This window comes from Asterias rubens, chromosome 17, assembly GCF_902459465.1.
Source record: "Asterias rubens chromosome 17, eAstRub1.3, whole genome shotgun sequence".
NCBI lineage: Eukaryota > Metazoa > Echinodermata > Asteroidea > Forcipulatida > Asteriidae > Asterias > Asterias rubens.
Window position 1 is genome coordinate 3,364,073 of NC_047078.1, and position 25,675 is coordinate 3,389,747.

Below are 25,675 nucleotides of genomic sequence, written 5' to 3' on the forward strand. Positions count from 1 at the left end.
AACTTCCTGATTCTTAGTAACGATTTTCATTTCTTGTAACACAAATCAGGCGAAAAGAAACCGGCACCACCGAAGGAGCTCGTGGAGGCAATGAAGATGAAGGTGCTGAAACGTCAACTGGTGAACGCACACAAGAAGAGGCAGCTAGGTAAGAACAAGTTCGCATTATACTCCATTGAAAGCTGCTGTAGGCTTCTTACCGAACGTTTTTATTACCAATTATATTTAAATTCAATTTAAATCTGAAGGCGTATTACAAAAGATATCCAAACTCTTTAACTCAGTCTACAACATACCTTATATTATTTCCTAAACAAAATAACTGTACAGCTTCCGACTCTGGCTCCGATGCATCATCGTCCTTCAAGTTCGAATGGCCGGAATCCTGGTCCAGCTCTGAGTGGCCTGAATCATGGGGGAAGCTGAGTGAGTTTGAGTGGCCCGAGTCCTGGTCATCAAGCGACTTGACATTGTCGTCTGAGTCCGAATCAAAAAGTGAAGAAGAAGGTGAGTTTAATTGAATACACCGGGCCCGATAAGTGGCAGAGAGGGTGCCCCCCCCCAAAAAAAAAAAAGTTTACATACTCTTAAATTAATCATTCTTCTTGTGTCAGAAATCCTAAAGTCCTCTAAATAATTTCTAATAGTTCTCAGAGATTCCTGATTCCCAATTACGATTTCTAAGAAGTCAAACCTGGTTAAGAAAAAAACAGCCCCACCAAAGGCGCTCATGAATCGTTGATGACGGCGTTGAAACGTCATCTATTTTGTCAACATTAAAAACGTCCATCAGTAAGCATGATTCACAAATTGATCCCAAATGCACACAATTAGCACTGGGTGGGACGTGTCCCTTGGCTTTGCGCTTACAAATCTTTCTGGAGGAAACACAGAATCAGTTCAATGTAATGAAAACATTGTTTCTTTGTTTTGTGCTCACAGAAACAGATAGCTCCTCCGTCTCCGACTCCATAAGCTCCGACTCCGTGAGCTCCGGCTCCGCAAGCTCTGACTCCGTAAGCTCCGACTCCGTAAGCTCCGACTCTGAAGGTTAGTATGACACATACCGTAGAGCAATTTCCTGTGCATGACGTCAGAAGCTCAACTAGCGCCATCACTGGCATCAGCGAAGATTAACTATCATCAATGGGTGCATTCGTTTAGCTTCCCTGGGTCGACCCCGATGTGGCGTATTTTTTTTTCCAGGACGAACGTGGGCACACAACAATTACCCCAAGTTCGTCCTAGAAAAGTCGCCTATTTTGTTTTCCAGTACGAACGTGTGCAGATGTTTACCAACGCTCCACCTGGAGAAAAAAAAACACGCATCATCACGTGAGCCTTCTCGTCGTGACGTCAGTGCACCTCGGGTCAGCCCCAAGTGACCCTATCCACAAGAGGGAATCTTGGGGCTGGCCCGAGTTGCACTGACGTCACCACGGGAAGGCTCACGTGATGATGTGTCTGGGTTTTTTTTCAGGTGGAGCGAGGGTAAACATCTGCACACGTTCGTCCTGGAAAACGAAATAGGCGACTTTTCCAGGACGGACGTTGGGTAATTGTGCCCCACGTACGTGGGCACACAGTCCTGGAAAAAAATAAATTACGCCACATCGGGGTCGACCCAGGGAAGCTAAACGAATGCACCCATTGGATGAATTTTGAGTATGACGTACGCGTTTACACGAAAGAGAAAGTAGCTAGTCCTTCGACTAAATCAAATGAACCGCTCCCGATATGTGGCATAGGGGGGTGTTCCTCCCCGAAAAAATGAAATGTTTAACTACTTACTTTACAGAACCATTTCTTCCTGTATCAGAAGTACCCCTTAATAGGCCCTAATCATCTGAATAATTGGTAATAATTATTTTCAGAGATTCCTAATTCTCATTTACGATGTTGATTTTTTTAGAAGACAAATCTGGTGAAGAGAAACCAGCACCACCAAAGGCGCTCGTGAAGGCAATGAAGATGAAGGCGCTGAAACGTCAACTGGTAAACGCTTACAAGAAGAGGCAACTAGGTAAGTAATATATATGCAAATCGGTTTGGGACGTGTCCCTTAAGCTTTGCGCGTGCGTGCAAATCTCTCTCCTTGAAATTCAGAATCAGTTTAAGTGTAATGAGAACTATTTTTTCTTTGTTTCGTGTTCATAGAAGAAGAAAGCCCTGGCTCCGACTCCGGAAGTTCTGGTTCTTCAGGTTAGTATGACGAACTACAGAGCATAGTGATAATGTTAACTCCCTTAAATGACGTCACAAGTCATAGTTTTTGGTTGGGGTCGCCAAAACGCACTCCTGGTCGGGAAGTTTAACTTTGCTTGGGCAAACCTCTCTCTCTCTCCAGGAAACTCACAAACAGTTTCATTGTAATGAAAACAAAGTTTGTTTTTGTTTTGTTCATCAGTCAGCTCAAGCTCTAGCTCTGGCTCCTACTCCGCAAGCTCCGAATCTGAATCCGAATCTGAAGGTTAGTATTACGATTACCGTTAGAGCAATAGTGATGTATAATTCCCTTGTATGACGTCACAGCTCAGCCAGCGCCCTCACTGGCATCATACGGAAGATCAATCATCGTTGGCTGAATGATGTGTGTCGCGTACGCGCTTTACACGAACTAGAAAGTAATACTTGTCCTTGACCAATTATACCGTGCCCGATTTGCGGTAGAGGGCAAGTCAACCCCCCCCCCAAAAAAAAAAAAAAAAAGTTTAGCTATTTACAAATCATTTTCCTCTCGTATCACAAGTATTATCCCTTATATTCCTATACTATCCTCTGAATTATTTATAAGATTCTCAGAGATTTCTGATCCTCAGTTACGATTTGCATTTCTTAGAAGACAAATCTGGTGAAGAGAAACCAGCACCACCAAAGGCGCTCGTGAAGGCAATGAAGATGAAGGCGATGAAACGTCAACTGGTAAACGCTTACAAGAAGAGGCAACTTGGTAAGTAGTCTTGGTCCAAGACGTCACTATCTCATGCTTGTAACGTAACGTTCTGGCTGAAATTGCATGCTGCGCTTACACGTGTCCATTGTTTAACCTCAGGGAGCAATGGCGATCTATGCCAACGTCTAAATATAGATTGCCTATTATTTTATAACTTCATTGACCGCTAACTACAGTTGGACGTGTCCCTTCAGCCATATGCGCGTGCAGATATCTCCCAATGAAATCCAGATTCAGTTTCATTGAACATAATAATAGCAGAAAGCTTCCCTGAAAATATTACTTGCTGAGGTGATGTAGTTTTTGAGAAATAAGTAAAACAATGTCATGAAAATAATTTTCGTCTCAGTGATCATGATGAGACGAAAATTATTTTAGCATGTTTAAAAACGTATTTTCATGACATTGTTTTACTCATTTCTCAAAACTTTAAGCCCCCTAGCAACTAATATTTTAATATTTTTATCTTCAAACAGTAGTATATGTGGACATTGTGTTTTGTGTTACAAAAAGGACCCAAATCCTTTAATGGCACACGTTTGGTAAATAACTGTTCAAGAACAGGTTTTTCACTTCGTGTATTGAGGGAAATGCAGGAGACTGATAGCCCACTCGATCTATTAAGCCGAGGTGTCCATATTTTTTATGGACGAAACGTTTTTTGACAAGCCCCACATTTGTGGTGCTCGATAATGGGCTTGGTGTACACTCATCTCCTTTTATCTCTCCATGTGCGCATTGAAACCCAGAAATCCCCTAAAGACATTTCTACACTTTCGGTAATTAATACTCAAATATTTTGTTAGCATACCAACATTCTTGGTAACGAGCAACGGAGAGCTGTTGATGGTATACAGCATTGTGAGATCTGAAGTAACGTAGTTTTTGAGAAAGAGATCAATATTCTCACCCAGATAATAAATTCAAGCCTGAAGCCTTTTTTAGGCATCTGAAAGCACACAAAAGTTGTACATCAAGTGCGGTTTTTCTCCCATAATCCTCTTGCAACTTCGAAATAATAAGTAATCTTTAGGAAATCCAGAATCAGTTATTATCATAATAATCTTTCTTTGTTTTGTGTTCACAGAACTCTCCGACTCAGTCAGCTCTGATTCTTCAGGTACGTATAACGAATACCCTTAGGGCAACGTAAATGGTTAATTCCCTTACATGACGTCTCAAACTCACCAGCGCCGGCGCCCTGATAGACGTCATAGAAAGATCTATCATCATTGGCTGAATGTTGTGTGTGGCGCGTACTCGCTTACACGTGTACATTGTTTATCATCACCAATGGCGGCCTTTGCAAGCGTCTAAATATAGATTGCTTATGACGTAATTGACCGCCAACTATCTGGTTGGGACGTGTCCCTTTAACTTTGCGCGTGCAAATCAATCTCCAGAATCAAATTCCATGTAATGAGAACAAAGTTTCTTTGTTTTGTTTTAATTTTACAGAATCAGTCAGCTCTAGCTCTTACTCCAGCTCTGGAAGCTCCGGCTCTTCAGGTTAGTATTACGAATACCGATAGGGCAAAGGAAGTGTAAAATAATGCCCTTGAATGACGGCACAAACTCACACAGCGCCCTGATAGACGTCTTAGAAAGATCTAACATCATTGGATGAATGTTGTGTGTGGCGCGTACTCGCTTACACGTGTACATTGTTTATCATCACCAATGGCGGCCTTTGCAAGCGTCTAAATATAGATTGTTTATGACGTGATTGACCACCAACTATCAGGGCCCAATTTCACAGCGCTGCTTAGCGGCCGATTTTGTGATTACTGTGCAATTTCTATTTCATAGCGCTGCTAACCGTAAGCACACGAAAAGGCATGCTAACCTTCCGGTGCTTACCGCACGAAAATAAATGACGTCACAATGCAAATCCAAGGTAAACACGCAATATGGCCGCCCAATTTTTCTGCTAACGTGTGAAATACGCTAAGGCTGAAGCAAATTTTTCTGCTACAGTAAGCACGTAAATTTGCTTACCGTTAAGCAGCGCTATGAAATTGGGCCCTGGTTGGGACGTGTCCCTAACTTTGCGTGTGCTAATCAATCTCTCTCCAGGAAATCTATAACCAAATTCCTTGTAATGAGAAGAATGTTGGTTTGTTTTTTCTACAGTATCAGTCAGCTCTAGCTCTAGCTCTTACTCCAGCTCTGGAAGCTCCGACTCTTCAGGTTAGTATTACGAATACCGTTAGGGCAATGGAAGTAATAAATGCCCTTGAATGACGGCACAAACTCACACAGCGCCCTCATATTGACGTCAAAGAAAGATCTATCATCATTGGCTAAATGCTGTGTGTTGTGCGTACGCCCTTACATGTGTCAATGGCGGCCTATGCAAGCGTCTAAATATAAATTGCTTATGACGTCAATGAACGATTGATCTGTTGGACTGGTCCCTTTAACTTTGTGCGCAAATCTCTCTCCATGAAATCCAAAATCAGTTTCATTGTAATGAGAACAATGTTTCTTTATTTTGTTTTTACAGTATCAATCAGCTCTAGCTCCAGCTCTGGCTCCGACTCCGTAAGCTCTGATTCTTCAGGTTAGTATAACAAATATGATGAACAACAGAGCAAAGTGTCATGTTAACTCCCTTGTATTAAGAACAATGTAAGTGTTAAGCATCATCAGTTAGCATTATGCATATCTGCACCGTCTGCCTGACTGGTGAGAAGCTTCCAAATAGACCGATCTTGAGCTGACACTTCTGCCTCTTCCACAGACCACTCAGTGCGTTGTCTTGAGAGGTCCCTCTGGATTACATTTTTGTCTATGTAGTTCTAGAGGTCGGTGTGGAAAGAGATTCGGAGATTCTGCGCCCCCCCCCCCCACCCCCATACGGCAAACCACTTCTGATAGTGCCATCTCTATAACATGTTACTTCAGCCCACGTAAATTTTGTCACATGGGGACGACAGAAACTCCTGTGGACCAATATCTCTAGGACAACGGCCCCGTCAACGTTTCCCCATTTCCCAAGATTAAATTTGAACGTGTTTCCCTCTTTCCTCAGACGAGTCTGCTGAACACAAGGAGCCAAAGCACGGACACATGCAGCCCAAGAGACCCAGAAAGGAAGCTCTCCGAGCCAAGGCTCTGTTGAATGTCCTCAAGAAGCGACAGATGGGAGCTTAAGGAAGGCACCGACACTCGACTTGGTTTCCAAGTCTGTGATCAGGGGTGGATTTCACAAAGAGTTTGGAATAGTCTTATATTTCGAGTTAGGATGAGTTACTTGTCTTAACTTAGGCCTAGCCTGAAGTTTTTAATATCTCCTAGGACTAGTCCTATTAACTTAGGACCAGTCCAAAGTTTTTTATTAAATCGACCCAAAAGCTTTTAGTCTAGGTGTTTGTTATCCAGACCATGTACATCAAAATCGGCACAGTCATGGTGATTTTCAATTTTCTAATATTGTTTTGTCTTCTTCTCCTCTAAATCGAATAAAAAAAAGACACCCGTAATACAAAATCAGGACAATATTTGAGGATGGCTATTCTATACTACAGAGAAGCAAATTGCTAGCCATTGGCTAAATAGCGCGCCACTTGTGGATTAATCTCCGTCATTAGCCTACGAACACACGTTTGATAGCTAATCTGTGGGAGTTTTGCGTGGCTGATGCTGAATAGCAGCGATCTCAGACTTGAAATCAAGTCTACAGTAGAACAACTTTTTTTACCCTTATTTAAACTGAGAAATGATTGTTTCTGTTCTATATTGATATCAAGTTTAAGTCATTTAAACCTGGCAAATGTTTGCTGTTTCCTTTAATAGTGTAATCTGTCATACCAGAGCCAACTTTCATAGAGCATGTAAGCATACAAACACATGGAAATATTGCTTATGAATTAATAAGCAAAAATTCCATAAAGTTTTATTTGTTGCAATTGATTTTTATTTTGCACAGCGAAGAAATTTGCTAAGCAGCATTTTTGTGCTTAAGCATTTAAACAGCTTTATGAAATTGGGCCCTCTGGCCCATAATTATTTGATAGAGCTCCTTTCTGCTGAGCAAAAAATGCACAGGAAACCAGTTATATACGGTACGTGTGACATTGTTGGGTTGGAAACCAATTTTCGTAAGCATACTTTTGTTATGTTTAGCTACTTTTGTGTGCTTAATTAAGCAGCTCTATTAAATCGGGTCAAGTTTCTTGCAATTTTTAAAGCTGTTCTGGCATTTGAAGGCATGTTGTTTGAACAAGTGCATGTTCGTTGGGTGGCATGTTTATGTACAGCAGGGTCTAATTGCATAGAGCTGCTTAAGCACAAAAAATAGCTTACACAAATATGCTTACCAGAATAAGGTAACTAGCCAAATACCATGTCTTGTGTACAATGTGTGCTGGTATCCTGCTATAGTTTCTGCTAACCAAAAAAACTTGTAAGCTCTATTTTCTGCTGAAGCAGCTTTTTATATAATATATTGACCGAAAGCAATTACTAATTTGTTTTTATAAACACCTAACCAGGTTATCTTTTCCAAAAGTAGATGAGAATAAAAATTTCTATTTCTAAATGCATAAACAACTCGTCAAGAAAATGTTTTGTTATAAATGTTTCCCTTCCCTGTCTGACCCTAAATATTGTTTAAAAAATCAGAAAATCTTGGTTAAAGACAGTGGACACTATTGGTAATTTTCAAAGACCAGTCTTCTCACTGGGTGTATCTAAACATATGCATAAAATAACAAACCTGTGAAAATTTGAGCTCAATTGGTCGTCGAAGTTGCGAGATATGAATGAAAGAAAAAACACCCTTGTCAGACTAAGTTGTGTGCTTTCTGATGCTTGATTTCGAAACCTCAAATTCTAAACTTGAGGTCTCAAAATCAAATTCGTGGAAAATTACTTCTTTCTCGAAAACTACGTCACTTCAGAGGGAGCCGTTTCTCACAATGTTTTATACTATCAACCTCTCCCCATTACTCGTTACCAAGTGAGGTTTTATGCTGATAATTATTTTGAGTAATTACCAATAGTGTCCACTGCCTTTAAAGGGTTTTGTACCTTTGGTAGAACTAGTTTTAGACCATGACATGGTTCCCTACTGACTGTGAATGAAGAAGCTTTAGCTTCATTAGTCTACAAGTTTTTGAGCGAAAAACAATGAAAACCACAGAGCAAAGTTTTCAGGATAGTCACATAAATCCATTGTACATGCTAAAATAAATTTTGCCTCACTGAGATGAAAATAATTTTTAGCCCCACCAAAAAAATAAATATAAAACGCCTAAAAAACACACAACCCATTACCGACAGTTTTTAAGTAGATGAACAATGAAAGTCTATAGGAACACACAAATACATTTTCAATAACAATTTATTTTTGGACAGTATTCTGTTAAAATAAATATACATGTATAAAACATTGGTGACTGCTGTGTAAGACCGACATCCCTATATTCTGACAACACTTCGTATTGAAACAATAGACCCTGTGAACTCTGTTTACAATAAGTGTGACCTTGTACATTCTTTGGGTATTCTGGCAGGCAACATACTGCACAGGTCATATGGGAAAGTTTACATTTTGTGTCATAATTTCCACATAAATCCAAGATTTATAAAAGTAAAAGCTAGACAAGTATTGAGATTTTACTCTTTTCATCATATCAAAAGTTGATAAAAATTAGACAGTGCAATCTCTATAAAATATAAGATTTTATGTTTTCATTCATTATGCTGTGTACAAATCGTGCCTGCAGGAAGTCCATGCTCTATGGCTCTTTTGTAAACATATGACGTCACAGGTCACAGGTCACATCATCTATAGGAACACAGGTTTTACAAGTTTAGTGTACAGCGACAGCAACATAAGAGGTTGTGTAAATAAAGCTTACCAGTATTAGGCATCATGTGCACAAACAAATTATGTACAGTAAAACATTGTACATCTCGTTAGAAAATCTCTACAGTCCAAAACAAATGGCGCCCTCTTTTGCCAGAACTTTACGATCTTGTACATTAGGGTCACGGTCAAAAAATAGGAATGTTCTGATTTGTTGCGGCTTGTTATCGCAAAAATCTTGGCGATTCCAATAAAATCTGAACAGTTGGCAAGTATGCATTTCACTCGTTGTCACCTGCAAAGAAGGAAAGGGGTACCTGTGTTTGAGAATTTGTTGTTTTAAGGCATCAGAAAAAGGCAAAGCTGGTAAGGCATTTCCATGTGACCCATCATTAAGGGTTGGGGGAGGGTGTAGCATAGTCTCCTTTTAGCATCCTTTAATTTTTTTATTTCTAGCTGACACCAAAGTCCGGCAGAATTGAGGACACTTTTTTCCGGATGTCTTCAAGGCGTTTCTCGCGAAGCCGCTCTGCTTTCAGCATCTTCGGGTACTGTCGCCAACCCACAAAGGCAGGTTTCAAAATGCGTCTGGAGTTAGAAGCAAAAAGAAATATGTTTGTTTTCTTTGCAATGATAATGATAATATTAATAATGTTAGCAGCTTGTGCATTGAGCCTTTTTGAGTACACCTGTCCTTTCCAGGACATGTTTCCTACCTGGAGGGGTATCTTCTTCCACAATACATCAATTTAAATAATTATCGGCTCAATGCACAAGCTTGCTCAGGGAACCATACCCTTACAAGCCTTGCTTCTGTATGGGTCCTCCACAGATTCACGAATGTCAATGCTTATTTTTCATTTCATTAATCTTATCAAACAACTATTTATTTCTTTATTTCCAACTTACATTGCCTATGATTTGATACTGATTGTGATTTTGAAACTGTGGAAATAAACTGATTGATTGATTGATTGAAACCACATTTGCATAGCTCGTATCACAGCTAAGTCCCTATGCACTGGATAGCAAAAAAGAAAAACCATCAGAAGAACAATTAGTGATAAATGGTAAATACATGAGTAATAAGGCGATTTTTGAATTGCCCAAATGTGGCTGCTTCCTTAAAGCCATTGGACGCTTTCGGTAAAGAGTATTGTCCAAAGGCCAACACTTTGTGTATCACAACTTATATATAAAATAAAAAAACTGTGAAAACTTAGGCTCAATCAATCAATCGGTCGTCGGATTTGGGAGAAAATAACGGGAAAACCCACCCTTGTTTCTGCACGTTTCGTCGTGTCACATGTGTTTAAAATAAATCCATAAATATCGATGACGAGAATTTATAATTGTTTTAATGTTTTCTCAAAAAGTAAAGCATTTCATGGAATAATATTTCAAGAGAAGTCTTTCACCATTACCTTCTGTAAACCCTGTAAGTTATTTGTAAATCTGTAAACTTTTATTTTTCTTCTGTTCCGAAAGTGTATAATGGCTTTAACCTGGTAGGCCATTCCACAGCTGCGGCTACTTCGAATGACCGAGCTCTGTAAGTTTTTTGGGAATTCAGGAGACTTCTCTACTACAGCATCTTACGTTTCATTGTGCTCTTCTGCTACTTCCTCATTCTTCCACATTCTAAGTTTCTCATTGGTGATATGTTCCTGCCAGGCCTGCAAGACTCTCATCTTCAGGTTGTGTATATAGTGCCGACGAGCCTTCTGTAGCTGGAGGGATTGAAGATGTCCATACTGAAGACAAAAGAAAAGACATTAGAAAAAATTTACTGGACATCTTCAGCAACTGTCAAAGACTAGGGCCCAATTTCATGGCTCGATCTGCTTACCGCCGAACTCTGCACTTACGTTCCGATTCCCCGCTTGACATGCGAGTGCAGACGGCACTAGCTTTGTAAGCATAGAATGCCTAGTAACGTGGAGTACGCAAGCACAGAAGCCAAAATTTGTCGCTAACCCGTGAAATACGCTTTGCTTGCCCTGTTTCTGTAAGCGCCGATTCTGTGCTTACAGTAAGCAGAGCCATGAAGTTGGGCTCAGAATTCTCACTTGTTGTATCTAAACAACATGCATACAATAACAAATCTGTGAAACTTTGGGTTCAATTGGTCATCGAAGATGCAATAAAATAGTGAACGAAAAAAAAAAAACACCCTTGTTGCACAATTTGTTTTGCTAAAAGCTTTAAGATGCAAATTACCTCTTTCTCATAAACTATGTTACTCCAGAGGGAGCCGTTTCTCACAAAGTTTTGTACTATCAACAGATCTTCATTGTTTGTTGCAAAGTAAGTTTGATGCTAGCATATAGTTTGAGTTATTACCAAACTTTTAAGCAGCTCTATGAAATTGGGCCCAGGTCTTGTATAACGGACTAGTGGATGACCCCTCCACCCCCCCCAACCTTCCAAAGTGTGTTGACTCTAAACAAACAAGCAACGAAATGGACATAATTTATGACTTTTGATGACTCACCCTCTTCCAACTGTTCATTGCACCTCGAATGAGGATGAGCTCATATTGCTTCGATGCCATCATAAACTTCTCCTGCATCACCTCTTCTGCATGTTGTCTCCATGGAAACATACACTTCCTCAGCAAAACAGTGCTGTGATGATCCTCAGAAACCTGTAATTTTTTCAAGCAGATGACTAAAACATTTCCATTTTCAGCCTCAGATGATGGGTTAAACTTATCTTGCGCACGAGAAAGCACATTTTTATTCTCAATATTTCTCTCTATGTTTTTGAGGAGCATGGCTCTGGCCACAGTGTAGAGTAAAAAAAACAATATGTTTCCTTTATTCAAAAGATGCTGTTATAACCATAACATTGACACTACTTTAAGCATTACAGGTCAAGAGACCACAGAGTGAGCTATTCACAAAAGACATTATTTTAATGAGATGCTGTTATTTGTTTTTTTTACCCTACACCGATGTGAACAGTAAGCACTGTACACTAAGTTGGACTTGGTAAGAAGAATTGGGAAAGCAGTGCAAAGCACTCTTCGGAACTTCCGCACTAAAGACTCAATATCACATTACATAGTTTTTATAGACGCCATCTTTACTGGCTACTTGGGTTTTGGCTTTGAGCCGCATCAACCATTCTAACTTTTTCTGTACAGTCAAGTGGTTCACCAACCAATCATGCAAGGAAATTGACTAAATTCCCACGTGCTGCTCGACAAAATGTATGCATAATGTATAGCAGTATCTAAAAAGTGACTGATTTGCCCACAAAGATGGTTGACTTTTACACTGTGTGCTGTGAAGTAGAAACTATCTACAGGTGTAATAAATTTATCAGGGTAAATAATAGTTATATTCATTTTTGGTTTTTACTCAAATACACCGATGTGTTCAGCACTGTAAGCTAAGTACTTTCCAGAGTACTGTAAAGAAATCACAGGCATATCAAAACCAAAAATGAATATTCTTCATCCCGATGCAAAGTTAACATCTACATGTAGTAAACAATATTGCTACTAGTTTTACATAGATTTTTTGCAGGACCCAATACGGTAAGAGCCAACAACTAGTTCTTTATCCAAAATGCAATTATTTAAAATATTATAATGCAGCTGTTGCTCATACTAACCTGCATGTTTTGTCTGGCAGACTTGACTAATCTCAGCCATGGATTCAGCCCTTTATTCTGAAGCAGAGATCGTCTGTAATGCTCGTCAGCCCTGACGGTCTGTTGATTCAAGAGTGCTAAGCGTTCTTGCTTCTCAAACTCTCTCTGATTACAAGAAAATAAAAAATCATTTTGAAGGATGAATTTGTATGTAAAAAAAAAGGTCTCGAACTAAAGACAGTGGACACTATCGGTAATTGTCAAAGAACAGTCTTCTCACTTGGTGTATCTCAACATATGCATAAAATAACAAACCTTTGAGCTCAATTGGTCATTGGAGTTGCGAGATAACTATGAAAGAAAAAAACACCCTAATCAAACGAAGCTGTGTGCTTTCAGATTCTTGATTTTGAGACCTCAAATTCTAAACTTGAGGTCTCGAAATTAAATTTGTAGAAAAGTACTTCTTTCTTGAAAACTACGTCACTTCAGAGGGAGCCGTTTCTCACAATGTTTATACTACCAACCTGTTCCCATTACTCATTACCAAGTAAGGTTTTATGCTTATAAATAATTTGAGTAATTACCAATAGTGTCCACTGCCTTAACACATGGCACCCAAGGTAATTGCCATGGTGCTCTGTTCTTTTGCTGTGGTGCCCTTAGCAAAGTTCCAATACAACTAAAAAATGTCACATAATAGTGATATCAGAGGAAAGTTATTGTGCCTGCCCCATTCTAAACCGAAGTTAAACTTCAGGCCTTAAACTTTAAGGTCTGAAAACATAACAAATCCATCGACTAATAATAATAATAATAATAAGACTTGTAATGCGCACATATCCACCCTGCTGGGTGTTCAAGGCGCAGTAAAACCAAAATAATCATTGCCACATGCTCATAAATGTCTGCCTTTTGAAGCTGTTTTGACCATTGAAAAATGTCTGCACAACTAACTGAAACAGACAATGTTTGAATGCAGTGCCTTTTTGAAGCGTAGGGCTTTCTAATAAAGAGTTCAATATTTTATATACATCACCTGCTTGATAAGTCTTTTCTCTTCTTTTCTCTTTTCAATCTTGGCTCTCTTCTCTGCTTCATCTTCCTCTCTTTGCTTCTCTTCCTTGGCTTTGATCTCAGCCTTAAAGTAAACAACAACAACAACAACAACAACAACTTAAGAGCTTATTTGCACAATGAATCAACACACTAAGATGATAAAATCTACAGATTTGCTTAAATAAACCAGGGAAAATACTATAGTGCTTTACAAAAACATAAACAAATAAAATGTACATTTTAATAGTGAAAATATTTTGAAGATGATAAATTGAAACCAAACTTACCAGTTTTTCTTGTTCCTTCTTGCGATGTCTCTCTTCTCTCTCTGCCTTCATCTTCAACCTCGATTCTTCTCTTTCTTTCATTCCTGAATGAGCGACAAGCCAAATATGCATACATTTAGAACCATCAACTGTCTGACAATTGAATATCAGGCCCTGCTCTTCACGCGCTGGACACTATTGGTAATTACTCAAAGTACATTTTAGCATAAAAACTTACTTGGTACAAGCAATGGAGAGCTGTTGATAGTATAAAACATTGTGAGAAACAGCCCCCTCTGAAGTGACATCGTTTTTGAGAAAGAAGTAATTTCTCACTAAAATTATTTGAACTGAATTCGACACCTCAGCTAAGGTCTCAAATTCAAGCAACTGAAAGCACACAACTTGTGTGACAAAGGTGTTTTTTCTTCCGTTATTCTCTCGCAACTTTGACGACCAATTGAGTTCAAGTTTTTACAGGTTAGTTATTTTATGCATATGTTGAGATACACCAAGTGAGAAGACTGGTCTTTGACAATTACCAAAGGTGTCCGGTGCTTTTAAGTACGAGACGTATTACTGTTCATAACACCAGGTAAATGGTTTACAAGGTGCTATGGTGCAATATGCTGCCAATCAAACAAGGAACACTGAATCAAACCCCTTCTCTTTTCGATAAGTACACAGGGTTCTTTTTTATGTGCATTACACAACACTTGGGACCAACGGCTTTACATTACATGCATAGGACGCATTTTGGACACAAGTATCACGACCAAGACTCAAACCCTCACTCTGCTGATCAGAAGCACTAGAGCTTGAGTCCGGTGCTCTTATCCTCTCGGTCATGACACGCCAGTCTACTACTACTCAGTCAACTACTCAACTGAAAAGTACTAAAATGTTGTCAAGCATTGGATAGATCTTTACCTTTAAGGAGTTGAGGCCTTGAGGTTTGCTTGTTCTTGGATTGATCACTGACTGAACTTGAATCACTATGATCTGAACGAGCAGTTGATGATGGGGTGTCGACCTCTGGCTGCGTTCTGTAAATCAACAAGTAAAACAAGTAATTGTGATAATCCATTTAATTGTGTTCAACAAGTGTATTAAAATAATGTAATATGAAAGTATAGGATACAGTAATTTAGATGCTTATTCTCATGAATACCCTTATTACCTTTGAATTTTTTTTTTAATAATAACAACTATTATATAGCGCATTTCACAATAACCGTATCAATGCGCTTATTATTAGTGCCCTGGTCATAGGGCCAATAACATCCCTTTTATTGTTTCTCAGTGTACAAACTGGGCAACAGTTTATATCGCTCACAAGGCTTTTTTCACACTTGTGGCCACATTACGAGCTGGTTTTAAACATTCTTTACCTCTCTGTGCTGAGTAGACTGTCTGGAATGTCCACCACCTCAAGGGAACCATCTTTAGCTGGTACTCCAATCTGCATCTTAAGTAACTGCTGCCGTTGCGCCGTCTGCAGATCTTCGATCAAGCGTTTCTGCTCTCTCAACTGATACTGCTGCTCGTGCAGAATGCGTTGCTGAGCAGCGTAGCGATGCTCGAACGAATTCGTTTTGTAGTTGATATTGCGTTTACCACCAGTGGCGCTGTTTACTCCGCTCTCCGAATCCTTGTCTGAGATAGCATTGTTCTGATTGCGGTTGGGCTGCTCCGCGTCTTCGTCACCGACTGTCAGCATTTCCTCGATAGGCAAGTTGACATGTTTACGGGTGACTTGCCAGGCGTGTTTTGGCTTTGTAGGGCCTGCTGAGGTGTGGTGGCGCTTGCTCTTTGGAGTGCTAGAGACGCTGGAAGTGTCACTGCGGGCGGAGCTTCCACCAGAGGTAATATTCCCACTGGGTTGTCTCTGGACTCCAAATATGTCATCCTGTGTCAAAGTGAAACACAAACACCATGAGTAACTTTTTACTTCATATTTTTAATGTTAATCTAGAGGTCGTGGAATCGAATCCCACTTTAGTCAATTCTTTGTTCATCCCCAAAAATCATTTAAAAATTTAACCAGTCAGTTTCCCATGTGGTTTATTTTGAAATAATGATCACATGGAGTTTTGGGACCTTGTCACATAAGGAAACTTTTGTAGGTAACTTTGAACCAACAAACTTCAGTACAAGCAATAGGATCACGGATCAAGAGTAACTATAAATATAAATATGAATAGTAGGATCACTTTAGTAGCACATGAATTTTTTTTGTAGCAATGCCTTACGATCACCAAGCAAAATATGTGAACATTGAAATTTGATTGCCTTTTCTTTCTGGAAATTGCCTGGAACTGGTTGCCTGTAAATTGCCTTGTGTGACATGGAAATTATAGCACAAGCATCCACCAAAAAAGTGCCTGAACAAAGTATAAGACAGGTTTTGAAGTTGTTATTATTTGTTTTATAAGACCCACAAGATTTTCTATGCCTAACTAATATGAGTGTTATTTACAACATAAAAGCACCAATAACTTCAGACAGAATGTTAAGGGAATTAAATAAATCGCCAAATACCAACCACTTTCTGGGCAACTGAGTCCGGCCTATCAGAAGTCTCCTTTCTTCCACTCTTGTCCCTATATGCTTCTTCTTCTTCTTCTCTATTGGTCCAAAGCTTTCCAGAAGCGGCTGCCTCCAAAAAGGCAGCCATCTTGGATTTTGTTTTATTCTGTTGCTGCTCCAGGTCTTTGCTGAGGTGCTCGTTTTGTAACCATAGTTTCCAATCCAACAAGTATTTCTTCAAGATACGTTTGCGGTTGTGAACTATCGCCATTTGATTTTTCCTGTACAAATGATTAATAGTTATAATAATAACAATTTTGGGTTCAAACCCTCTGCAACTGGTACCCTGTCTAAGTGGTAAGCAGATCACAACAGCCTTTGTCGTTTTAAAGCATGACTATTGAATTTTTCAGATTTTAGTTTTATTGTATCTACATTATTTTGGAGTTAAACAATCAAACAATTTAAAAAACTAAAAGGTATACTTTTCCTTTCAGTGTGCCTTTTCACAATAAATGAGGGGATCAAACATTTTGGTTGATTCGCCTGGCGGGCAATTTAAAAAAAAAAGGTAAGGGAAACCCCTGTGTGAGTTAGGTACAGGATTAAAACACTCACCTATGAACGTCTTTAAAACTCTGCTCAATCTCTCTGGTTTCCCTGTCGGCCTGACTCGCCCTGACGAAAGCTCGCCAGGCATTCCATGCTCTCAGCAGTGTCCTCCAGTCACATACAGCCCTAGCCTTCCCTAGAGCTAACCGCTTAGTCATGACTGTCTGGTACCAGGCATGGAAATGCCTTTGAAGACACTGTAACAAAGATAGTCAAAAGATTAAAGACACTGGACAAGTTTGGTAATTGTCAAAGACCAGTTTTCTCACTTCGTGTATCCCAAAATACGCACAAAATAACAAGAACAAACAACCTTTTTGCACAATTTTGTGCTTTCAGATACCTAAGAAAGGAATAAGGATTGAAGTCGGTACCAAGCACGGAAATGCCTTTCAAGACACTGAAAAACACAGATGATCAAAAGATCAAATATCAACTTCGTCACCTTTGGTAACAACTGTCAAAGACCAGTATTCTCACTTGGTGTATCCCAAAAAATGCACAAAGTACATGAAGTAACAAGAATACAAATCCTTGATGCACAATTTTGTGTGGTTTCAGATGCCCGAAAAATGCTACAGACCCAGCGTCTTTCTTAACTTCAAATATACACACAATAGTATTATTGCATACCAAACATACATTGATACCCCACCATGCAAGCAATGCCCCCAAATCACAACTATAAAACTTATCAGAATCTTTTGGGGTTTTCTTTCAAATAAGTAAACAATTTTTATTGAGTTTTACTCATGTATGTATTCATTCCACACTCGCTTACCTGCATAGCTAACAATTGCCTGCCATAATTTGGGGTTATAATTATTGTAAAACTGTACAATTTGTTAACCTTAAGATCTTGGGCTGCTTTGACTGCTCGTAGCTCTTCCAATCGTTTCCTCATCTCTCTCCTTTCATCCTCAATCATTGAGTCTGCTTCCAACCTACTCTGTAATTCCTCTTGGCGTCTCTTAGCCTCTTCTTTTCTCTGATCCTCCTTCTGTCTCGCCTCTCGTTCTCTTTCTCTGGATGAAATTAAAACAACAGCTTTGCTTGTCAATGGAATAATTGTAAACTCACAGTTGCTTTACAATTTGATTGCTTTGAGATAATAATAATAATATTAATAATAATAATAATAACAATAATAAGACTTGTAATGCGCACGTATCCACCCTGCTGGGTAAAACAGCAGTAAAAACCAAAAACAAAACAAAATAAACAAAGCAAACAAAAAACAGACACAACAAAATCAGTCCTTGAAAACCTGTGACATAAGATAAGTTTTGAGAAGAGATTTGAATGTTGTGGTACAAAGACAAGATCTCAGATCAAGTGGCAGAGAGTTCCAGATGCGTGACGCAGCTGAAGAAAAACACCTGTCACCCCATGAGTGTCGAGACTTCACAGAAAGGTTTGCTACAAGTATCTTTCAATATCATGCACTGTGATTTTTATGCCCTATTTAGAACTCTTTACTCTGTGCTATACGCAGATCCACTAAGGTCCTAAACTCAAAGGATTTATGAAGAATATCAAACAGGTCAAAACATACACTCACCTCTGTCTCGCCGCCTCCTCCTGAAGTCTCTGTTCTTGCATCTCCTTACGCAACCTGGCCATCTCCTGCTGCACGAGGGCCTCCTCTCGTTGCCTCTGCATCTCCTTAGTGCGCTCCTCTTTCATGACTATCTGATGAGCCTGAGACTGGGCATCCTTGTGTTGTTGCTGCTGCCTCAGCTTGGACTCTCTTGTCTGCTGTCGTTTCTCTCGGTTTTCTTTTACCTTTTGGAGTAATTCAAGTTATGACAATATTTTGTTATAAATACAATGCATTTACATCTTTTATGGTTCAGTAATCCATCCTTTCATACTGATCATCCTTTGTCCTCACTACTTTACTCCTATTAGTTCATATCCACAAATTGTTACTACACGTAAAATACAAACTTTGATTGGCTATAACTTTCCCGCTTTTTTTCTGGATCCTTCCCTTAATCCCTTTCCCCTCTCTTTTATTCTATTAAAATAGATATGTATTTGTTTGTACTTGTTTATGCATCTTAAGAAGGTCTGGTTTGGATTGAAAGCTAAGGCTATCTACCCTACTCAGAATTCAGTATTTTGAATGATAGATATAAAACTTTGACACCTACTGACAGCCTATACATCTGCACGTGAGAGGGCAAGGGCACCAAGGCATGTTCTCCTTAGTAATGGGCACCCTCTGAAAAATTGTAAATTTCTACTGGATGGAGCATTTCGAGAGCAACAGGGCAATGACCAGGGGGCATGGAGGCAGATTGCCTTCATTGCCCCTGTGAAGCATAAGACCTAACTTTGATCGAGTCTTTGTTTATAATTTTGCCTGTAAGTCACCATAACGCTAACAAAAACCAATCTTCTTTTATGACCCTACCTTTCAGATAATAATACCAAAAAGACCAAGGTGCTCTTCTGCACCTCAAGGAAGGACAAGAAAACTAAAAACTAACCAACCTTTAGCTGTCTTGCTGCCATCGTAGTTCTTGGGTCTCGCTTCTTCACTGTTTCTCCTTCCAGGCCAAGATCCTTCTTGAATTTTGTCTTGACAATGTCTTTCTTCAAGAGACCATCTATGATGCTTTGGACGGCTAGACTATCATCACGTGTTTCTATCTCATGAAAAAGTTCTGTAAGAAAATAGAATGATGGTGGAATTTATTGCGAATACATTTTCATTTAATTGTAGGGTCATTGCCAGTGAAATGCTGATTTGTTGGCAAAATCATATAAAAAAATACAATGAAAAACCCAAGTGAAAGTTTCAACTGAATTCAGTGTGTGCCCTTGTTGAGAAAACAGCTGCAACTGTAACAGTGTTTTCCATCCATGTTTGGGGGTTTGGGGAGGTGACACCTGACAACTGCATCTCTGGGCGCAGCATTCATTAATGGACGTGACATGAACCCTCAGAAATCTCAGAAAGGATTCATGATTCTTGTTTTTTATCGTTCGATGGTCTGTTGAAATAAGCACTTGGCTATTCCTATGGGATATTATGCTTGTTTTTCATTGGGTACTCCTTAAAAAAAAAAAACTGAATAGTTTCTCAGATTCAAATGTTTCTATTAAAGACATTGTACACTTTCGGAACAGAAAACAAAATAAAAGCTCACAGATTTACAAATAACTTACAGGGTTTACAGAAGGTAATGGTGAAAGACTTTTCTTGAAATATTATTCCATGAAATGCTTTACTTTTTCAGAAAACATTAAAACAATATCAATTTTAATTACTGATTTATTTTAAACACGTGTCATGACACGGCGAAGAGTGCGGAAACAAGGGTGGGTTTTTCCATTATTTTCTTCCGACTTTGATGACCGATTGAGCCTAAATTTTCACAGGTTTGTTACTTTATATGTAATTTGTGATACACGAAGTGTGGGCCTTGGACAATAATGTTTACCGAAAGTGTCCAATGGCTTTAATTTCAATGTGAGCACTTCAGAAGGAAACAAATTTCAGGATGCCTAACTACAATTACAATCTTTATAACAAGTAAGCAAATTAAACAATTTGTTCAACATTTAATTTAGCATCGTTGGTCAGTGTCTCACGTCCGGGGGTCACTGACATGAGGATCGATATGGGGCACTACCAGTGAGAACAAGGTTGATACATGTAAGTAAGAATGACACACCTTCTGAAGTGACTTGGCTGTACGGGTCCATAGCCACTGGATCGTTCTCCGCCAGCATGTCATTCCACTGGCTTCTCAAGTCCGACTTCTCGGCTTCCTTGGAGGCCACATAGTCTTGAATGTCGTCATCTTCAAAGTACTTCAAATCATCCTCACCGTCATCATCTAAACCACACTTCTGTGCCATCCACTGGTTTAAAAGATCTTGAGCTATATGGAAGAAGAAATTATCATTAAAGGCAGTGAACACTATTGGTAATTACTCAAAATAATTATTAGCATAAAACCTTACTTGGTAACGAGTAATGGGGAAAGGTTGATGATAGTATAACACAATGTGAGAAACGGCTATATAACGTAGTTTTCAAGAAAGAAGTAATTTGTCAACGAATTTGATTCCGAGACCAAGCGTCTGAAAGTGCACAACTTTGTGTGACAAGGGTGTTTTTTCTTTCATTATTATAATGCAACTTCGAAGTCCAATTGAGCTCAAATTTTCACAGGTTTGTTATTTTGTGCACAAGTTGAGATGTACACCAGGGGCCAATTTCATAGAGCTGCTTAAGCAAACAATTTGCTTAAGCACGAAAATAGCTTGCTTATTTTACACATGTTACTGGCCAAAATGTTATGCCATATACATTGCTTATGACTAGTATTTAGCTGTGGTTTACTTAGCATAACAATTGAGTGGAGTCTTGTCCGGTAATCTGATTTTATTAAGCAATGAATTTTTTGCTTAAGCAAAAATTTTTGCTTAAGCAGCTCTATGAAATTGGGCCCAGGTGAGAAGACTGGTCTTTGACAATTACCAATAGTGTCCAGTGTCTTTGAAGGGACTGTATAACTTTGATAATCACTCTTAAAATTGTCATTCCTTTTGAGAGTGATTGGGAAAAGGTATACCTTCCCTAGGATTTGGGTACTTTTTGTAACAAAAAATCACAATGTCCACAGATTTACATTAAAGCCATTGGACCCTTTCGGTAAACAGTATTATCCAAGTCCCACACTTCGTGTATCACAACTTATATATAAAACAACAAACCTGTGAAAATTTAGGCTCAATCGGTCATCGGAGTCGGGAGAAAAAACGGGAAAACCCACTCTTGTTTTCGCGCGTTTCGCCGTGTCATGACATGTGTTTAAAATAAATCCGTAATTCTCGCTAACGAGAATTTATATTGTTTTACCGTTTTCTCAAAAAGTAAAGCATTTCATGGACTAATATTTCAAGAGAAGTCTGTCACCATTACCTTCTGTAAACCCTGTAAATTATTTGTAAATCTGTGAACTTTTTTTGTTTTTTCTGTACCGAAAGGGTCCAGTGGCTTTAAACTTACACCATTTGAAGATAATGATAGTAGAAAGCATACCTTTAAATATTAGTTGCTGAGGTGTGTAGTTTTTGAGAAGTGAGTAAAACAATGTCATGAAAATACGTTTTTAAATGCTAAAATAATTTTCATCTCACGATCACCGAGACGAAAAATACTTTCATGACATTGTTTTACTCATTTCTCAAAAACTACAGCACCTTAGCAAGTAATATTTTCAGGAAAGCTTTCTACTATCATTATCTTCAAACTTTGTAAGTTTAGTGTAATTCTGTGGACATTGTGTTTTTTGTCCTACAAAAAGTACAAGACCCTTTAAGGAATACAGTTTGATTAGACGAGGAAAAGGAATGAATATAAGGTTACTGCAGTAACACTTCTCAGATAGAGTATCCTTATCACAGATTATTCATCCAGCATGACATAACAGCTCAGAACCTTGGGCATCAGTCTACTTTTCATTCATGCGTATTTACTATATATGCATGAATACTTGCAGTACTTGGCACGTGATGTTGAATTGGCAAGTGAGAATTCGGCTCTCCCGTCATTCGGGTTCTAACCCCACTGTGGTTATGAAACCTTTATACTTTTGTTGTTAATATTAGGGGGGTTGAGCTGCACGTTACGCGAGCAAAGCCGTGAACGTAAACAGAAGCAAATTTTGTTGTAAAAATCTCACGTTTTAAAGACAGTGGACACTATTGGTAATTGTCAAAGACTAGCCTTCACACTTGGTGTATCTCAACATATGCATACAATAACTAACCTGTGAAAATTTGAGCTCAATCGGTCATCAAAGTTGCGAGATACGTATGAAAGAAAAAAACACCCTTGTCACAGGAAGGTGTGTGCGTTTAGATGGTTGACTTCGAGACCTCAAGTTCTAAATCCGAGGTCTCGAAATCAAATTCGTGGAAAATTACTTCTTTCTCGAAAACTATGGCACTTCAGAGGGTGCCGTTTTTCACAATGTTTTATACTATCAACCTCTCCCCATTACTCGCCACCAAGAAAGGTTTTATGCTAATAATTATTTTGAGTAATTACCAATAGTGTCCACTGCCTTTAATATTAGGGAGGTTTAGCTGCACGTTACGCGAGCAAAAACGTGAACGTAAACAGAAGCAAATTTTGTTGTAAAAATCTCACGTTTTAAGCATACGTCAAGCTACCATATCTCACGTAAGGTACGTTTGTGCAGACGACATACAGGAGCATAAAATAAGCCCAAAGTGGTGACGTCACCTAGCAACGCTCACGTTTTTGCTCGCGTAACGTGCCACTAAACCTCCCTATTGTTATTGTATAGTGTACTTTTTGAGCATCCTGCCCCTTTTCTAAGGTTTATTTTTTTACTTTCTATTTAGGCATAGATGCAATCCACCTTCCTTAATGGGCCATATTTTTGACCGCGTGAGGGCGCTCTCAATCACTTCCGGGGGTATATTCATTCATACGCAAAACAGTTTTTAAAGATTGGAACACATTATAACCACAGACATCTAATCCATCACAGGCAATAAGACTTTAAAAGGAGCCGTTATAATCCACCTCTAAAGCAAATTGAAACTACGGCGCAACAAAAGTGACAGAACGCCTATTAATTTGTGCAGGGCGAATCGCGTGTACCCCCGGAAGTGATCAAAATACTATTTATAGCGCCCTCGCGCGGTCAAAAATAAGGGGCATTATTGTAATAGTACCTTCAGAGTGCGCTTCATCGTGATCATGTACAGCCTCTAAAGTTGCGGCAGCTCCTCTGTACCCATTGGCTGCTGAATAATCACCATGGTGACTGGGTCTAGGGCCAAAGGTCAATGCAGCTGCTCGGTCCGATGCTTTTTCCACTTTCTAGAAAATGGATCAAAAGATGATTAAAAAATTGAAAGAATTTGCAAGTTTTAAATAGAGGGGGAAAAAACCTTAAATGGTAGTTATTCCAAGAGTTGATTAATACCATAACAACTAACTCGGTAAAAAACACTCTGAGCTGTTGATAATGGATATTATTTTGAGAAATTATTCCTTTCTAAGGATTGTGGTTTTATAATAATTGTAAGGGATTACAAAATTTCAAATCTGAAAAATGTTTCATTCTCAGTTTGTGTATTCCTGTTACTGATTATTCTTCCTGCATTGACATAACCACTCCAGGGGCCGATTTCACAAAGGTCTCAAATTTATCGTAACTTCAAATCAATCGTAGTTGCTAAGTGAAGTGTGATGTCACAATACAAATCTCTATGGTGATACTGAAAATTTGTCTTGCGATGAATTTTATTGCTTTGTGAAATCTGCCCCAGATTTTCGATGCAATCTCAAAAATGCTAGTACCACCTTTTAAATAGGAGACTTTCCAACACTAGGTGGCAGCAGACATACCGGGTAAATTTCCATTGTTTACGTAGTTCTGAACATGCGCATAATTCTGAGAACAATGGATTTACCCGGTAAGTCTGCTGCCCTCTATCGTCCCAGAAAGTCTCCCATTGCACGTTTGTTTTATTGTAATAATGTACATTTATTAGGATTGAAACAACTGAATGAAAAGGATACTTTGTCTTATTATAAACAGTTTTTATTTTACAATTTACTAAAAATAAAGAGTGTTCAAAGAGTGTCCCTCTTTTGTGATTTATGAACTTTTGTCTCAATGTCTCACCTTTATCCAACCCTGAATATCGTCAGTTGCAGGCCTTTGACTTTTCTTCTGAATTTACAAAATGAAACAAAATGATAGTTAAAATATTGTAGTGATCCTGATAACCACATCACATTTTTTCCAAACACATGAACATAAAATAAAACAAAAAGGATAAATATTACAGTTTGATTGAAAAACTATTGCACAACCTTGGCTTTTCGTCTGAATACAAAATAACAGGTTTATTAATATTACTATTTTATAAGGGCCTACAACAAAAATATCAAGTGTTTAATTTAGTAGGGAAATTGATTGCAATAACTCTAATTTAGTGTCTACATTTTACTCGAACACACTGATATAAATTTCAAAAACAAAAGGGAAACCGTAGTTTGAATAATTATCTAATAAAATGCGATAGACACAATCATCCATATATAGCCACAATCGTCTATACACCATTACCAGTTAGTAACAATACAACTAGCCCACCTTCCTTGTTGAGCTGTTATGGCTCCCTTTTAACATCGGTGTCAACAGTAATGGCGACAGTAATGGCGACAGTGATAAGTCCGATGTGTTAAAAGAGAGCCATCAACAGCTCAACAAGGTGGGCTACGATACAACAAGGTCATCCATTAATGCTAAATTTTTCTTAACGTTTATTTCAAAGTTAAATTTAATTTAAAATTCTTCGCATTTTGATTATGATCTTGTAAAAACAATTCTGGACAATAACAGATTTCACATTTCCCGTATTCTGTGGATTCCCCCAAATTTTGAATCCTAAAAATAAGAAGAACTCCATGTCGGCGGCTGAACATGCTGATGAGTAAAAACGAAAATATATTATCAACAATACCTTGCTTGTGTTCAAATGTGTTGATGTGCTGGTTGATGATGGAGTTTCTTTCGACCACCTTTTCCAGCGATATAAGTCTGGATTTCGACTCGCCATCTCAAAGAAATCAAACAAAAATGTGCCTACAACTTCTACTTAACCATCAGATAGTGATAAACGTACATGCATCAAACTTAATGATCTAAAAATCTTATTAAAACGATTGATTTAGCCGGCATACTGGAAAGTCAAAAGCGTTCGTTGTGAAGATCTAGTCTGTTGACAAGGAATGTACAACGGCTGTTTTATTCGCGCGTTTCAATCACCTTA

At 38.7% G+C, this 25,675-nt stretch overlaps 2 protein-coding genes across 2 annotated transcripts; one reads left to right on the forward strand and one right to left on the reverse strand.

Annotated features, from left to right (window-relative positions):
- Nucleotides 1-1,896: 1,896 nt before the first annotated feature.
- LOC117301713 (suppressor protein SRP40-like) lies at nt 1,897-6,109 on the forward strand. The gene is made up of 9 exons (XM_033785738.1): nt 1,897-2,023; nt 2,158-2,202; nt 2,408-2,470; nt 2,795-2,950; nt 4,041-4,073; nt 4,412-4,462; nt 5,087-5,143; nt 5,460-5,516; nt 5,988-6,109. Exons 1-9 carry the CDS (start codon nt 1,897-1,899, stop codon nt 6,107-6,109), a joined length of 711 nt encoding a protein of 236 aa, XP_033641629.1.
- A 2,567-nt stretch (nt 6,110-8,676) lies between these two features.
- On the reverse strand, nt 8,677-25,614 carry LOC117301742 (coiled-coil domain-containing protein 191-like). The gene is made up of 17 exons (XM_033785766.1): nt 25,367-25,614; nt 24,523-24,570; nt 23,564-23,711; nt 20,521-20,730; nt 19,334-19,506; nt 18,396-18,619; nt 17,685-17,859; nt 16,841-17,031; nt 16,239-16,503; nt 15,085-15,602; nt 14,624-14,739; nt 13,715-13,797; nt 13,408-13,509; nt 12,390-12,533; nt 11,263-11,415; nt 10,368-10,522; nt 8,677-9,356 (listed from the first exon to the last, which is right to left on the reverse strand). Exons 1-17 carry the CDS (start codon nt 25,460-25,462, stop codon nt 9,221-9,223), a joined length of 2,937 nt encoding a protein of 978 aa, XP_033641657.1. The 5' UTR covers nt 25,463-25,614; the 3' UTR covers nt 8,677-9,220.
- Between the last annotated feature and the right edge of the window lie 61 nt (nt 25,615-25,675).

What these genes read in the sequence shown, in the direction of transcription:
- LOC117301742 (XM_033785766.1), bottom strand. Translation starts at nt 25,462, where the DNA reads ATGGCGAGTCGAAATCCAGACTTATATCGCTGGAAAAGGTGGTCGAAA. An exon ending in AGTTTTAAAGACGTTCATAG is followed by an intron (nt 16,504 to 16,840) that starts GTGAGTGTTTTA and finishes TCATTTGTACAG; the next exon opens with GAAAAATCAAATGGCGATAG. An exon ending in CTGCCAGACAAAACATGCAG is followed by an intron (nt 11,416 to 12,389) that starts GTTAGTATGAGC and finishes AAAAAATTACAG; the next exon opens with GTTTCTGAGGATCATCACAG.
- LOC117301713 (XM_033785738.1), top strand. Translation starts at nt 1,897, where the DNA reads ATGTTGATTTTTTTAGAAGACAAATCTGGTGAAGAGAAACCAGCACCA. An exon ending in CGGAAGTTCTGGTTCTTCAG is followed by an intron (nt 2,203 to 2,407) that starts GTTAGTATGACG and finishes TTTGTTCATCAG; the next exon opens with TCAGCTCAAGCTCTAGCTCT. An exon ending in TGGAAGCTCCGGCTCTTCAG is followed by an intron (nt 4,463 to 5,086) that starts GTTAGTATTACG and finishes TTTTTTCTACAG; the next exon opens with TATCAGTCAGCTCTAGCTCT.